Here is a 15,613-nt window from a genome sequence, read left to right on the forward strand (position 1 = left end):
TGACCTTAAAATTGTTAGCTGTAATTCTTTAGTGCATTTTAAAATGGAACCAAAACTATACAATATGCAGCGTTGCATTAATAGCGAAATGATCAAGAATACAAAATAAATATATTTCACTCTGTGCTCTATTCACTCTTTTTTTTTTTTGTAACATAGGAGTGAAATCAGAGGAGTAAATTGGGAAAATGCTCTGTGCTAAAGAAAATTAAAATACACACTTGTATTGATTTTTAATTTTGTCTTAATTTAACGTTTTTCCAAAAGGTTTTGTTTTTCTTCACTAGTATGCATCATTGAAAAGTAGTAAATTGATCTACACAATCAAAATGTGGTATCCACCTTTTCTTTTTGCACTATAACGTAGTATATTTCAACAAACTTAAATATGGGATTTATTGTTATGTGATGCTGATGAGTGGAAAATGTCATTTTTGTGTTACTTTGAGCATTGATATTTCCCAGTTCATGAACGCATCACTACATTTGTGAGAGAGGGATATCTTCCTGCGTCGATGTCCACCACGGGCATAAACGCACACAGTTTTATTTGTTAATAAACATGAATTCACTGACTAATGCCTCCTAAATCTGTAGTCGTTGCTACAATATGTTAGCATACCAAATAGGACATTGTGTTCGAACATTACATTAAACACACTGGTAACATGTGTATGCTAACTACAGCTAGCTTCCAGACACCACTGTGCTTATGTCAGAAATAAAATCAGGCATAAGCCACAACTTGCTTCCTTTTTTAAATGATCGAGCATCACCTTCGTGCTGCCATGAACGGCAGATTTGCGTTGTATTGAGTATATTTGTTGAAATGCGCCGTAACTTTTGGACGCTGTTGCCAACACGAGTTGGCCCTTATACTACTTTACCCACAATGCTTCTGTTTACATCAGAAATGACCCGGTGTTCTGCCAAATTGTCCTACCCCGTAGAAAATTCCTACCGAAGGCAGATTTGACAGCCTGCTCTGCCAAAATGTCCTCCCCTTTGCGATACTTTTTACCGAAGGCTAATTTGACAGCCAAAATACTACCATGCGCTTTCAGCTTGTTTTGTTTATAGATGCAGACTGATAGGTAAAATTTAAAAAAAATCCATTAAGAAAATACTTACACAGAGGTGAAAGCAGGTAGTACGTCCTGACAATTGAGTGTAGTATACATACACTGCATGATGAATGTGGTCATTATGCTCAAAAGCTACGATGCTGAAAAGCTATGACGCCAAAAGTATTTTTGAGGCTATAAAAAAGTCAAATACGACTCAATAAAAACGAAAATACATTAGTAAGTACTCACCGCTTTTAACCAAATGTACGACAGGTAGGACAAAAACTTTAAAAACTCCTGCGAAAACACTGCTCAAGCGCACTAGGCATTAGTAGGATGTCTGGATGGGTAGGAATTTCAGAACACTGAGCATGTGCGTTGTAGACAGGCAAACATCCAGTTAAGAGAGAAAAACAATGTGCCAAATAAATAAATATATAAATAAACGACACATCGACTATTAAGATTCATTGTCAACGATTTTGGTCGTCGTGGTCGTAATTAGTCGACTAATCTTGGCAGCTCCAATGTCCAATATCAATATTGCCGATACCGATCCGATTCTTTTTGTCACTCTAAAAGTTGTTAATAATATATGGATGTAATCTGCTTGATACTGACTTCTAAAAACACCACGTTCACTGTATAACAACTATTCTGGTCCCCTAAAGAATGAAAGATGATTTAATTTCGTGCAACCACTTCACGAAATAACACACCATTTTTTTCAGTGTCATCGAAGTCTGCTCAAAAATGATTGGACACCCTGTTAGAGCTGTCTTCTTTTTGCAACCATCACATATTCCGCTCCGCTCATAGAATCCCGAATGACCCCTCACACGCACTACATTCAATGTGGTTGTTTTGAAACAGTTAAGTTCCAAGTCAGCGGGCGTCGCTTCAAAAAGACAGCGACAACAATGGATATTGTACCTGCTACAACCATAAAGGGACCGAGATAACTAAACTATGCATTTCTTTTTATTGCCAAATTAGTTTAATTTTGCAGCAGCAACCAGCTGCATGCTGCATCCCTCTCTCTCCTCTCAGTGTGGGAAACTGTATGTCATCGCAACATGTGACATAATGGACCGATCAGAGCAGCAACTATTCCTGATGGGTGCGTGGCATATGTTGCAGACCTGTCGGTCACGTGAATCAATGCGGCAGTTGTCGCTCGAGCCGACGCGGGAGTAGAAAGAAGCCTAAAAAGAAGCCTTTCACTTGAGTAGGCTGAGATGAAATTTGGACGCCTCGCGACCGCGTCAAACACATGAGGGCCGATTAGTGGGACGGACTAAAATCCCCTTGGTCCAGCCATTTGAAAAAAAATTTTTCAAACATTGGGGTAAATGAGGGCCTGAAAACGTCTGGCGGTGAAAATTAATTGTCGACTGTTTTGATCGTTATCGTGTTAGTGAACTAATCTTTGACAGCTCTAGCGTCAAGTAATTTACGTAAGGTGAGTATGCAGTTACTTTACAGCAGAGACATGAGAGCAGCTGTGATTTACAGGGCGTTGCCAATCGATTATTTATTTTATTTTTTTTCATCAATGCATATTGTAATCAGTATAGATAAATGTTATATTGATTTTCGATAAATCATTACATCCCTACTAATTCTGAAACTTCCATTAGCAACCCCATGTACTTGATGCCAGCAGAAACGGCACAATCCAAAAGGAATTTTGATGTGTGCAAGAGCCCACAAAAATGACCTGAAGTCCCTATCCCTCTGAGTGGCGAACATCTCAGAGTGTTTGCAAAGGTAGCGAATGTTGCGTTCTCGTTAGCATTTGTTCAAGGTCCCAAACGGTCACCAGACTTCTTGTTCATGTTCAAAATTTCCTTGCGCCAAGAAAAAAAAAAAAAAACTACTGGTCAACGTTTAGCAAACCTTATGCGAACATTTGCAACCTTGAACCCACCCTGACTTCAATGTGGGCTTTGCGCCCTTCGACATCAGTCGCAAATGTTCGCCGCTCAGTGGGATGAGGTCTTAAAAAGACACGATAGTGGTGGGACTATTAATATTGATGCCGTACTGCTCATAATATCACGTTAAAAAAAAGAAGTCAGGAAAGTCATATTTTAATTGACACGACGTCAACTCATAAATTCAAGTTGTCTATATTCATGCTTTGAAAGGACCGGTCAACTTGATCCCTTTATCCAGGTTAGCTGTTCAAGCTTGAGACTCTAGTAGGCGCTTTGTTTATGGTTTGAGAGCTGAAGTCGGTTGCTCTCTCGCCGTCTCTCCCAACCCCCGCCCCAACTCTTTCCCCCAAAAGACCTGTTTTGCATGATCTTAAATGTCTCTGTGCCCTGACAGGTTCTCACCAGGAGACTAGCGTTCTTCATTTGCGGTCAGATGAAAATCAGTAAGTTTTGTTGTTGTTGCTGCCAACACTACTGAGCTCAAAACCCTTGTTAAAGTAAATGCTTTTATTAAACCAGTGTATAATGCTAATATTGATACATTTTTATAGGTACTGTATTCTGTTGGCTTGTTGCGTAAATGATAAGGCTGAAGTCATTACATTTTGAATTGAATCTTATTCCATATTAGACATGGCTGAAGCTGGGCTTTTCTGTTACAGACCTCCTGGACCGAGGCAATGGAATGTACAGTCTCCTCTTCGTCAGAAAAAGAAAAACACGTTTTAGTTCATCTTTGCTTTTATCTCTTTTGTTTCCCCCTTCATATTTTTTTTTTTCATACCTTCAATTTTTCTTTTTTTTTTTTTTTTACATACAACATTGTCGAAAGCTGAATATGGAACAGAAAATTAAAAGATTAAATAAAACACAACAACAAGGGGTCACATTTCCAAGCATTTTAATTTCCATTCCAGGGCTTCACACTAACTTTTGCACTGATGCAACTTTTTCAGTTGGTCGCACCATACAGGATTTGGTAGCACCCTTTTTTGGGGAGGTACACTATGACCATATTCGCTGATATATAGTCATCTCATTTGGCATATCTCAGTTTCGTATGATATAAAAATTGACACAATATATTTGCAAGATATTTTGGGCCAATACGATTTTTTTTTTTTGCTACAATCAGCGACTGACAAAAAAGCTTAGTTATTTAATATAACTTTAAAAGAAGACAAAAAAAGAAAATGATACCACGGCAGAAACTTAAAATATCAGTAAAGAGCATGAAATCATAGCCGAAAACTGAACAACTTCAGATTTATTTTACTAGTTCAACTAGTTCAGATTAGTTCAACAAAATACTATTAGGATACTAATTAGAATGCTTTTGATAACATAAAAAATAAATTTAGAACATTTTTAAACTCTTTATTTTTTACACACTATATGATATTTCTATTTATATCCAAGACTTTATTTTAAGTCTTGGACACCAAAAGATTTTATTATTTACGTAAGGGTGGGCAAATGACACAATTTTTTTGTGGATTTTATGGCCATTTGGGCTGCTGAACACAAATCCGACAATCATTTTGACCTACGATGAAGTTTTATACAGGCAGTCCTCGAATTACGACGTACGCGACCTACGATATTTCGTCAATACGACGCCCGTGCCTCGTCTTCTTCTCTTGTCCCCAGCACCATAGTGACTACGTTTACATGCAGTCAATATTCAGGTTAAGGTCAAAATTCCGATTTCTGAAACATTCTGAATAACCCGTTAACATGATTGAGTGGACTGAGTTGCTCCGTCATTTGAATAAGCCACTGTGATGGCGACGCACTGCGTTGTGACTCAAATGGATGTCATTTCCGCACTTTGTTACTTTCAACTGTCTGTAAAACACTTGATATTCATGTCACTCACCACAGAAATGAAGCAGCCGGTTTCCTCCTCGCTCCAAAAGTGTGCTTTTGTGCTGCGTCTCTGAGCTTGTTTACCTCTGCTTGGGTATTTGCGGTGGTTGCGCGCCAATCACTGCACTTCCGCATACAAGCACTTCCTGTACTACAAAGACCAGGATTCCTTTGCAGTTGTGCATGTGCAGAGTGTCTCCATCGTCTCTGTGCGCACCAGCAGTATCTTTGCCTTTTTCGCCCTCCTCCTCCTCCTCCATCCACCTCTAAGTAGTAATGCTAAGTAGAGCATCTTATGTTTTTATTTGAAATATATTAGAATTTTTTTATACCAAGCATTTTGATGTAAATTTCAACTTTAATGGTGAAATCGGACATACACGGAAATTCAGGTATAGGAACGGAATTTGTTGGTAAATTGAGGACTTCCTGTATTGGTTGCTGCCATATTTTTAAAAAATGGGGAAAATTGCCCGGTGTGTCTCGCCCGTGTCTGTGCACGCTGGCAGTATCTTTTTTTTTTCCCTCCTCCTTTTCCATCCACCTCTAAGCAGTAATGCTAAGTACAGCATCTTGTATTTTTATTTTAATGTATTTTCGTTTTTTTTATACCAAGCATTTTGATGTAAATTTCGACTTTAATGGTGAAATCCGACATACGCGGAAATTCAGGTATAGGAACAGAACTCGTTGGTAATTTGAGGCCTTCCTGCTTTGGTTCCCGCCATATTTTTTTTAAATGGGGAAAAATTTTTCCTAAGTTGCATTAAAGTGATGTATAAAATGTCTTTTTACATGTTTTTGAGGTTGCTAAGTTCAAATATCATCATTTATAATATACTGGAGTTATTTGTAAGATATCTGCAAAAAAAACTATTTGAAACAAAAATAAACAGAAAATACATATTTTGAGCCTAAGATGAATGTAAATGATGACCATTGCATACATGTTGAATTCATGACTTACTGTTTTACACACAAACAAAATTATTTCATAAACTTCAGACCAAACAATGCTTAAAATACCTACATAGATATATAGCAACTGTACCGATGTATGAGCTTGTGAGTTTTTATGCAGAATTGTAAGTTATTTATATATGTATATATATAAAACGCCACAATATTGTGCTAATTATTTTTTCGCAAGGTTCATATAGTGATATTGTATCGTGATGTATTTGATATCATTACGTCCCTACTTATAATGGGCATCAATTACTGTATGTGTGAATTTTTGCTGTTAGTAGGGGAACAGTGTATACTCTTTATTCACATTAAAAATGGATACACATATATTTCTAAATCCTTATTTTATTATTAATAGAGACAGGGGGGTTGTACTGAACCGCATATTTTGCTGGCCTGATTTATTATTCTGGAAAGTCTGGTTTTATGTTTGGTGGTGATCAGGTTGTACCAGGATGAAATGTTGAATGGATTGGATAAGTGAGCGGTAAACCATTGTTAAAATGTCTTTACTGATATTAACGGTCCTTAAATTCCTCCGCAGGTGGAGGCGTTGTTGTGCCTTGTAAATGGAGTCTGTACATATTCTGTGTAAAGGACAGGCAGGTGTCAATCTCGGTCCCCAGGTACTTAAAGGACAGGACCTGCTTTACAGCTGCCCCTGAATGCCGAGGGGCTGAAAAAGAGATGGTGTTATTGCTGCCTTGCTTCTGCCTCTGCAGCACAGCTCTTTTGTTTTTATGTTAAAAAATAGTTTCTCTACCTCAACAAGTAAAATTTAGAGAATATACAGGTAGAGTCTACAGCTGCTGAACAGGAGAAGTTTCTCAATCACCTCGAAGCTCGATATGATCTTGTCAAGGAGAGTACAGTTGTTTGTCCCTTCAAGGAGACTAGTCTAGAGCTGATCACCTTTTAAACATTAGGTAATAGAACCTGAGGTAGACAGCCAGCTGTCTCAAGGAAGCCCCGAACATCGGCAAAGCCAGGTTCACAGTCTATTAGCAGAGATGGGACATGCAGGTCCAGAAAGTAAAAGCCCTCCCACAGTTTGGCTTGAGCCATAGGTGCTTCTAATCAACCGGGGTTGTTTATCTGCCGCAAAAAAATAAACAACAAACTGTGCACTCATAAACATTTAAAGTGACTCTTGGATGAGCTTAACATTGGCACTTATAGAATAAGTTTGCATGTAAAAATGACATCAGTACTAAAATGACCACCTAAAAAGATTTAAGGGCTTTTTTGTGATTAGGTTTATGACAAATTTCCCCGCCCCTTTTTGGGGCGTAGCTTATGTTATGTTTTCGGTCTCAGTGGTCTATTCACGGGAGGGAGCCAAGCGTGGTAATATTGCTCCCTTTGTAAGTTCTGTTGTCTAAAACGGTGACCGATTGCCACCAAAATGCAAATGCACATTATTACTCTTGTCCACTTCAACCTGTGAAAGTATAAAGGTTTTCTGCACCATAGTTTGGATTTATTGACATAAAACTCATCATGATCACCTCCACAAAATCAAAAATACTGTGGCGATCGCTTCTCCACTTAGACAGGCTGAAGCAGACAAGAGCATGACTGCGCACACGAACCCTGACTGGTTTATATTTCGGACATTTAGCGAGGCTAAACTCGTGTTAACTCTCGGGAGGCAGATGGCAACTGGCAGTGGGCAAGCAATCAGGCAACATGGATTGCCGCCCCCCCCCTCCCAGCTGACAGTACGATAACAGTACAGCTAATAGCAACAACCAGCTTCAGGCCGTTAAAACAAAAGGCGTTGGCACAACAACATTAGTTCCTTACTGTCTGCGCAGTGTGTGGAGGTGATCATGAGTCTGCGTCTTCATGTCGCGGGGTTGCCTCCCAAGCAGTCGCGTGCGTTGTCCGACACCGCTTGCAGCCGCTGCAGCTTTGGCGGGAGTGAAGCAGCGTGAGAGTGAGGTAAGACCTCATCGCACAAGCGTCAATGTTCAGCAAACAAAAGGTTCCAGCGAAAAGGCTGACTGCACAGCAGAGTGTGGCCGCATTGGACTGTACCGTTTCGGCTGTTACGTTCCACGGCGTGTTGTCGGTCGAAAAACTGGCCATTCCTCATCCAAATGCACGTCCACTCATTCCCACTACAGTCTCTGTAAATATCCTGACTGGTGTTAAATGCCTCGCTCATCCTAACCGTGATGAGCAAAGAAGCAGCGTGTTTTTTTTAAGCAAAAAAGCAGTGTGCGCTCGTCCTAGCATAAACCTATGTAGCTCACGCTCACTTCCACATTTCCTCATTCTCATAAATCAGCCACGGAGAGGTTAATCCTTTTGATATGTTGAAGTGGTCATTGTAGTACTGTAATAGGTTTATGGGACAAGATGTCCCACAAGGCTTTGTACTTCCAGGGTTATGACTAAACGGAGTGTTAACAAGAACGATGTTGTGTCTCGTGTGATTATTATACATGGTGTCAGAAGTGGCGAGCTGCAAGTCTTCATGGTATTTTCGGGACATTGTGTAGTTAACTGGTGGAAGACGTTTTTCGTGCAGTTGTACCGCAAATGACCGGCATGGAAGACGACGACAGAAAGCTTCGACCCGAACGGTTAGCTTGCTATTTTTAGCAGCGTTGCTAGGATACGGCTCCACTAGCTACATTCCGTGGAGGGAAAAGTACAGAGAGACACTTCAAGCTGATATCCCGAACGTAAAGAAACTAGGGATTCAACAATTGAAATGGCGACCACTGTACAGTTAACTACGCCGGAGCCATTTGACTTTTCATGTCTGTCAGGATGGCCAAAGTGGATCAGAAGATTTTAAAGGTTTCGTATTGCAACTGCGTTGGATAGTAAAACTGATGAATGTCAGGTAAACTCACTCCTGTATGCGATGGGAGATGCAGCTGATGACGTTTTAGCGGTTTTGCCACTAACTGCTGAAGGTAAGAAGCAATACGAAGCAGTGTTTGAACACTCCTATGTGGGAAAACAATGTCATTTTTGAACGAGCACAATTCAACTCCAGACGTCAACAAGATGGGGAGCCTGCTGAATCATTTATCACAGCTGTACACAAACTTGCAGAAAACTTTGGATTTGGAGTGCTTAAAGAAGAACTTATAAGGGACAGGATTGTAGTTGTAATTAAGGACAAAATACGATCAGAACAGCTAGAAATGGACTCAAGAGTTAACACTGGCTAAAGCTATACAAAAAGTCAGACAGTGAAACTGTGAAAATGCAGCAAACACTTTTACACAGCAACTCTGCAGAAGACAATCGACTGAAGGTGGACACTGTAAAAATAGATACAAAGAAAGGAAAAACTCAAACGGAGCAAGTACCAAAGAAGGTTTGTGGCCGGTGTGGACTCAAGAACAAGCACTCTTGGAAAGATTGTCCAGCCCGAGAAGTACAGTGCAGAAAATGCCAGAAAAAAAAGGGCATTTTGCGGTAGCTTGTCGCAGTGGTGGCGCTGTCGGTCTAAGAGAAGTCACAGAAAACCAAGATAATGAAGACAGTGACGAATGTGTGTTCTTGGGAGAGATGATACTGGGTTCAAAAGGTCAAGTTAAATGTGGAAAATGTTCAATTTAAACTTGACACTGGGGCTGATATTACTTCCATGCCAGAGAGCCTGTACAAACCTGAAAGGGATGGTAAATTACTGTCATCTAAAAAGAAACTTCTAGGGCCAGCTAGTTATCCACTCAAAGCGAAGCGCTACTTTACAAAGGGCACAGTTGGCAGCGAAAGGCCACTGCACGACTCAGGATGTCTACCTAGTTTCTGGTTTAGTTCAGCCACTGTTAAATAGACCAGCTTGCCAGGCATTGGGGTTAGTATACAGAGTGGACATAATCAAAGACACTGAAATAGATTTTAGGGCAGCATAGCCCAAGGTACTTAAGAGTTTGGGCAAGTTGAAGGAGCCTTATCGCGTCGAGCTGGAGCAGGGGGCAGTACCTGTAGCCCTTTCCACCCCACGGCGTGTTCCTCTCCCCCTCAGGGAAGCAGTCAGGGAAGAATTAATGAGGATGGAAGAAATGGGTGTTATTTCAAATGTAACTGAGCCTACAGAATGGTGTTCAGGCATTGTTGTTGTTCCCAGACCAGCAAACAAGCCACCCAGAATATGCGTTGATCTCACACCTCTGAACATAGTAGTGAAAACAAAACGACATATTCTCCCTGCAGTGGATCAATCTCTTGCTATGATGAAAGATGCCAGAGTGTTTACAAAGCTGGATGCTCGCTCTGGATTTTGGCAAGTCCCACTTGCTTTAGTCACGGCCACTCACAACTTTCATCACACCTTTTGGGAGGTACCAGTTCAACCGCCTTCCCTTTAGCATAGCATCGGCGCCCGAACATTTCCAAAGGAGGATGTCGCAGATGCTGTAAGATTTTGATGGAGTAATCTGACATGCTGATGATGTGCTTGTCTATGGCAGAAGTAGGCAGCAACATGACCAGAGACTGCACCGTGTACTCCTAACCTTCCAAAAGGAGGGCCTCACTCTTAATGAGAAGGTTGAGTTTGCTAATAATGAGATTATGTTTGTAGGACACAAAAAGGCATCGAGGCTGACCCAAATAAGGTGGAGGCTATCCAGCAGTTGCCACAGCCAAAAAGTGTGGAAGGTGTGCGGCGGCTCATGGGCATGGCAAATTACCTCGCCAAGTTCATGCCACAGCTGGCAGCATAACCACACCGTTTAAGGAGCTGCAAAAGGAGACGAATTAATGGATATGGGCTGAGGCACAGGAAATAGCATTCCAGAAACTAAAGGAGATACTAAGATCTCCAGAGGTGCTCGCTCAGTACTCCAACACAGCAGAAACAAGAGTTGCTGCAGATGCATCACCATATGGTATTGGAGCTGTTCTCACACAAAAACAGTCAGATGACATGTGGCGACCTGTGACATACATCTCAAGAGGACTGACAGACACTGAGAGGCACTATGCGCAGATAGAAAAAGAAGCGCTCGCTGTCACGTGGGCGTGTGAAAGACATTCATCCTATCTTATGGGACTACAGTTCATACTGATAACTGATCACAAACCCCTGGTTCCTCTTCTGAGCACAAGAGGCTTGGATGACCTTCCACCGCGCATCTTGAGATTCAGGCTTAGGTTGCTACGCTTTTCTTTCAAAATCATCCATGTTCCAGGAAAAACCCGTGTCACAGCTGATGCTCTGTCACGCACTCCAGTTGGAGGTCCGCCCTCTGCAGGAGATCTACAGCTGGAAAAGGAAGTAGAGGTTTTTGTGGACACTTGTTACCTGTCTTCCAGCTACGGACAAAAGACTGGAAGAGATAAGGACAGCACAGGAAAAGGATGAACTGTGCAGGAAAATAAAGAACTATACTTATGGGCTGGCCAGAGAAATGCAAGCTAGACCCAGAGGTCAAAGCGTACTGGCAATACAGGATGGACTTAAATGTGTGTCGCAGCCTTCTCATGAAAGGAGAAAGACTTATGATCCCACCACTTTTGAGAGCGGACATTCTGCAATGTCTACATAAAGGGCATCAAGGGATTTCCAAATGCAGAGCCAGAGCCAAGGAATCACACACACCCCGCTCACCACCTGATCACACAGTTGCCCTCAGGGAGGCGCTACAGGTCCATCACAACAAAGACTGTTGGCTTTAAGAACATTTTTTTCCCAAAAGCCATAAGATCTTTAAATCTATCGTCGTCTTGATGTAACCTGTGCACTAACCTGGATGTGACTTGTTTTGATGTTTGATGATGGAATCGGTCACAGGAGAAATGTGAGCTTTAACTGCTGTACTGATAACAAATTCCACCAACTTTGTGTGGCCATTAATAAATTATTCTGATTCTTTGCATTGACTTTCCCTTTAAACATTTCTTTTAATTGAAATCAATATTACTTTACAAGCATGACATATTTTTAACATATATTCTTCCTGTAGAAATGAAGTATGATCTTGCAGAATCTATAACAATTTTACACGGTAAATTCAAACAGATAGACGGACGGCAGAAGGATACCCCGGCGGTAGGCGGAAGGTGATAAACAGTCCGCAAATTTTAAAAGTACAATGCTTAGCTCTGGTTGTTTCAGTGATGTTTGGAATAGGTCAAAAGACTGCACGGAATGTGCAGGACGCTTTTAAGAGGTTACCAACTCATGCATTGCCATCAATCAAGATCCGGCTAGCCTCACACTGGACAGCATATGCAATGTCTTGAGTGTTAGACCGCACTCATTAAGAATTGCATTGTGGAATTGAATGAAACAAGAAGACCACGTTCACTCATGACTTAAGTCCTTGGACTCAATACCCCTGACCCAGCACTTTTTATTCCAGTATGCTAAGTGTGCCCTGCTTACTGCATCCTTTGTCTGGAATTAGTCCCTTTTCAAATCCCCTGAGATTGCAGATCCCAGTGAATAGGGCTGGGAATTAAATGCCAGCACCAAAGAGTGGATTCAAGATTGGACAGCTGGCAGATGCCAGCCAGGCATGCTCGCTGCTCCTCCACTGTGACTGTTTGGTTGCCTGTAAGCTGTCATCTGAGTACCATTGAGCCAGACTCTGCTATTACTTATCACACAAGTGCAAAGGAGACAACACTAATGCATGAAAGTAGAATAGTGTTGGGTTGTTCGCAAACGATTCATTCAAAAAGAACAAATCTTTTCAGTGATTCGCATGTCGTTAATCTTCGCGAACGACCAATTAGCCTCCAGCATAAGATGGAGGAGGGATTTTACTGAACATACTGCCACGCTATTGGCGTTCACAAAGGAATAAAGGTAAATTCCCGTTCGTGAACATGCTCCCATTTCCCGTTCACCAACGATTTAGAGAGTGAACGTCCTGCATTTCCGGTTCACCAACAAGTCAGTGAGTGAACGTGCTGCCATTTCCCTCAGTGAGTGAACGTGCTGCATTTCCCGTTCATGAACGAGTCAGTGAGTGAACATGCTGCTATTTGCCGTACGCCAAAGATTGAGTGAACGTACTGTACTGCCATTCTCGTTCATAGATTACAGCTGCATCATTTTTTGATAGAAATCATAACAACAACAATACAAACGCACAAATTACAATTACTGCAACATCAGGGTGAGCACAAAAGTTTTTTTTTGTTTTTACTGCGTCCGTATTTTGCCTTAGTTCCGCATTTATGAACAATTTTGGTGAAGTATTAAATAACTTAAAAACATGACTTCATAAATGTATTTCTCACAACAAAAATGTGAAATATGGTATTACATTGATTTAGTGAAAATAGGAGCTGAGATATGACACTGCAGTTTCTGGTGATAATTGATCTATTTATTGATTTATTTGTGAATATCGACCACCATGAAAACATGCCCATACCTGTCAGCATTTGTAATTGAAAAAACCTGTCATAAAGTGCACAATTTGTTCAAATTTAAACATATTCCTTATATTTTGAGACTAAATGTTTTATGATGATTTGACTATAGTTGGAAATTTGTAAATAATTAGTCAAAAATTCTTTAAGACAGATCAAATCAAAGGTTGACCAGTGTCATAAAGTGTATTGTGGTCTAATGCTGCACTGATTAGGTATATGTATTAATATACTATTATTGACCATGACATTTTAAAAATTAGATTGCATTAATCAGGATTTTCAGAGCGCACAATTGCTTGGTTTACAAATCCGCTCAGCAATAGGTTTTACAGTCCTAGACAGTGCATGAATTATGACAAAAGAGTGCGACAGGGTTCTGTACAGACACCTCTTATTTGTCATATATACAACTTGGGTCAAAATGTGTCTGATGCAAATTTGCATTTCTATGCAGATGACATTGTTATTTACTGCTGGTTGATTATTTACTCAGTGTTGCTGGTTGATCCACGTGCATTGTTGCCCAACCAAAGACGTTTGTTATGGAAGGGCAGGAGTGGTGTGGATAGCCCCAACCTCCACCTCTAAGTAAGATTAGCTATATTTTTTTTCCCCCCTGAAGGCTGAATATCACTACCTACTTATGCACAGTACAGTACGTACGTACTGTGATTTATTAAGCATCATTATACTCTTCATTTATTTCTGCAGCATTTCATCTTGTAAATAAATCTAACCTTATCCATGCAATTAATTTTGGAGGGTCTTGTGCATATAACCAAAATGACAAGAACCTTTCAATCTAAATTTTAAAAAATGCTTTGAAGTACATTATTTCCTGCATACCACATGCTGGAGTTTCTACTCTTTGTCTGTTAGTGTTGAAAACTTACTATAACTTCATACAGCCCATTAAAGGAATGTGTTGTGCATGATGACCACTAACTTGAGTGAGATGTGGAAGAAAATGTGAATCATGTTTAAAGTAAATCTGATGGCAAACTGAGTGAGGTGGAGTCGACAAATCAAACATTTTTAACAACTTTACAGCCCGACCCTCCCCCCGCAGTAGTAAATTGCACTAAATGGGGTTATTCTTAGGCCAGTAACCTCTCAAGGCCTTTTATGTGCATCCAGTAATTGTCAGAGACCACTCCTGAGGAAATCACTCTTCCTCCAGTTGGTAGATAGGATCACGGATGTTTCCTATTTTAGGTCACTCTCTAAACATGAGAGGGAGAAAATCAGTTGTACAAAAAACCCTAATTTGACAGAAATTTCCAAAGCTCTTTTGTGTGAATGCTTTTCGACTCATGCATATTTTTGTGCCTGTTTCTTCTCAGTAAAAATCTTGTGGTTCATGTTGTTTTGCTAGTAGCGTGCAGTCAGGGCCTTCAAAGCCGTCTCTGCTGGCCCAAATGTTATCAGAATCATGGACCTACATTACAGCTTACGTGAAAATTTCCACAGTCTTTTGTCATGATTTCATAGCATCTGCCATAGCTAGTAGCAGCTTTCAGTTGTTTGTGGCATTTTCCAATCAGATTTCAGATTCTCTGTGTTGCCATGTAAATGTATTTGCCCAAGGCCTGCAGAATCCCGAGGGATGGCTTCCAACACACACACACCGTTGAAATGGCTGTTTTATTTTAACCAATCAGAATTAAAGATTCACCACTCTATGGCTATGCAAAGGATCAGAGTGATTTTGTACCCTACAGAGTACTGTACTTACTTAGCTCCATATTTTTGATGCTATTGTAAACTATTCTTGCAGAAGTGGCACTCCCATTCAATAGTCTTGAATGGCACTCTTTGCAACAACCGCTGGCAAGTATTACCAGAGAACATTTACAGTGCATATACAGTATATAGACACCACCTTGAATACGTCAAGATGTGAAGCGATTTGTGAAGATGTATCATTTACTTGCTCCTTGGAGCTGTATAATCAAGTCAGAACTTATTGGATCAATACTGAACGATTGCTTTCTATTGTATTATGTCATTGGAATTCAATTTTATGCATATAATTAGCAGATTTTATGGGTCATATGATGGCCTCATCCAATATAGTTGACGCACTGACATTTCGCTTGGGACGGGCCACTCTGCTCAATGCGGGGACTGGAGCAGAAATAAAAAGGGGGGGAAAAAAAAAATTGAATGGATCTTCATTTTATATGTCCAAAGGTTTTGTGCCTCCCGTTTCTTTTATGAAACAGGTTAAAATGGTTCTTAAGTTGCCACTGTAAACTCTCCCTCCTCTTAAAACATGTACCGGTATTATACTAAAACGTAATGTTCAAAATCTGCGATCAATCGTCACCAAAATTTATGTTAGTTATGCTTGTACTTCAACCTAATGTAGTAACAAGCGGACACAACCCAGTGTCTTATTGTGCC

At 40.5% G+C, this 15,613-nt stretch overlaps 1 protein-coding gene across 2 annotated transcripts in view; it reads left to right on the forward strand.

The window, feature by feature from the left end:
- Nucleotides 1–3,891, forward strand: part of ncapd3 (non-SMC condensin II complex, subunit D3) — a 30,909-nt gene extending 27,018 nt beyond the window's left edge. For both annotated transcript variants that reach the window (XM_086045799.1, XM_086045800.1), the window contains exons 34-35: nt 3,402–3,450; nt 3,670–3,891. In XM_086045799.1, the coding sequence (XP_085901925.1) occupies nt 3,402–3,450; nt 3,670–3,736 (116 nt within the window). In that variant the 3' untranslated portion in view covers nt 3,737–3,891. The remainder of the gene's footprint in view (nt 1–3,401; nt 3,451–3,669) is intronic.
- Nucleotides 3,892–15,613: the final 11,722 nt, after the last annotated feature.

The sequence above is a fragment of the Filicampus tigris genome, chromosome 11, assembly GCF_054856515.1.
Source record: "Filicampus tigris isolate MCC_2025a chromosome 11, RoL_Ftig_1.0, whole genome shotgun sequence".
NCBI classification, from domain to species: Eukaryota; Metazoa; Chordata; class Actinopteri; order Syngnathiformes; family Syngnathidae; genus Filicampus; species Filicampus tigris.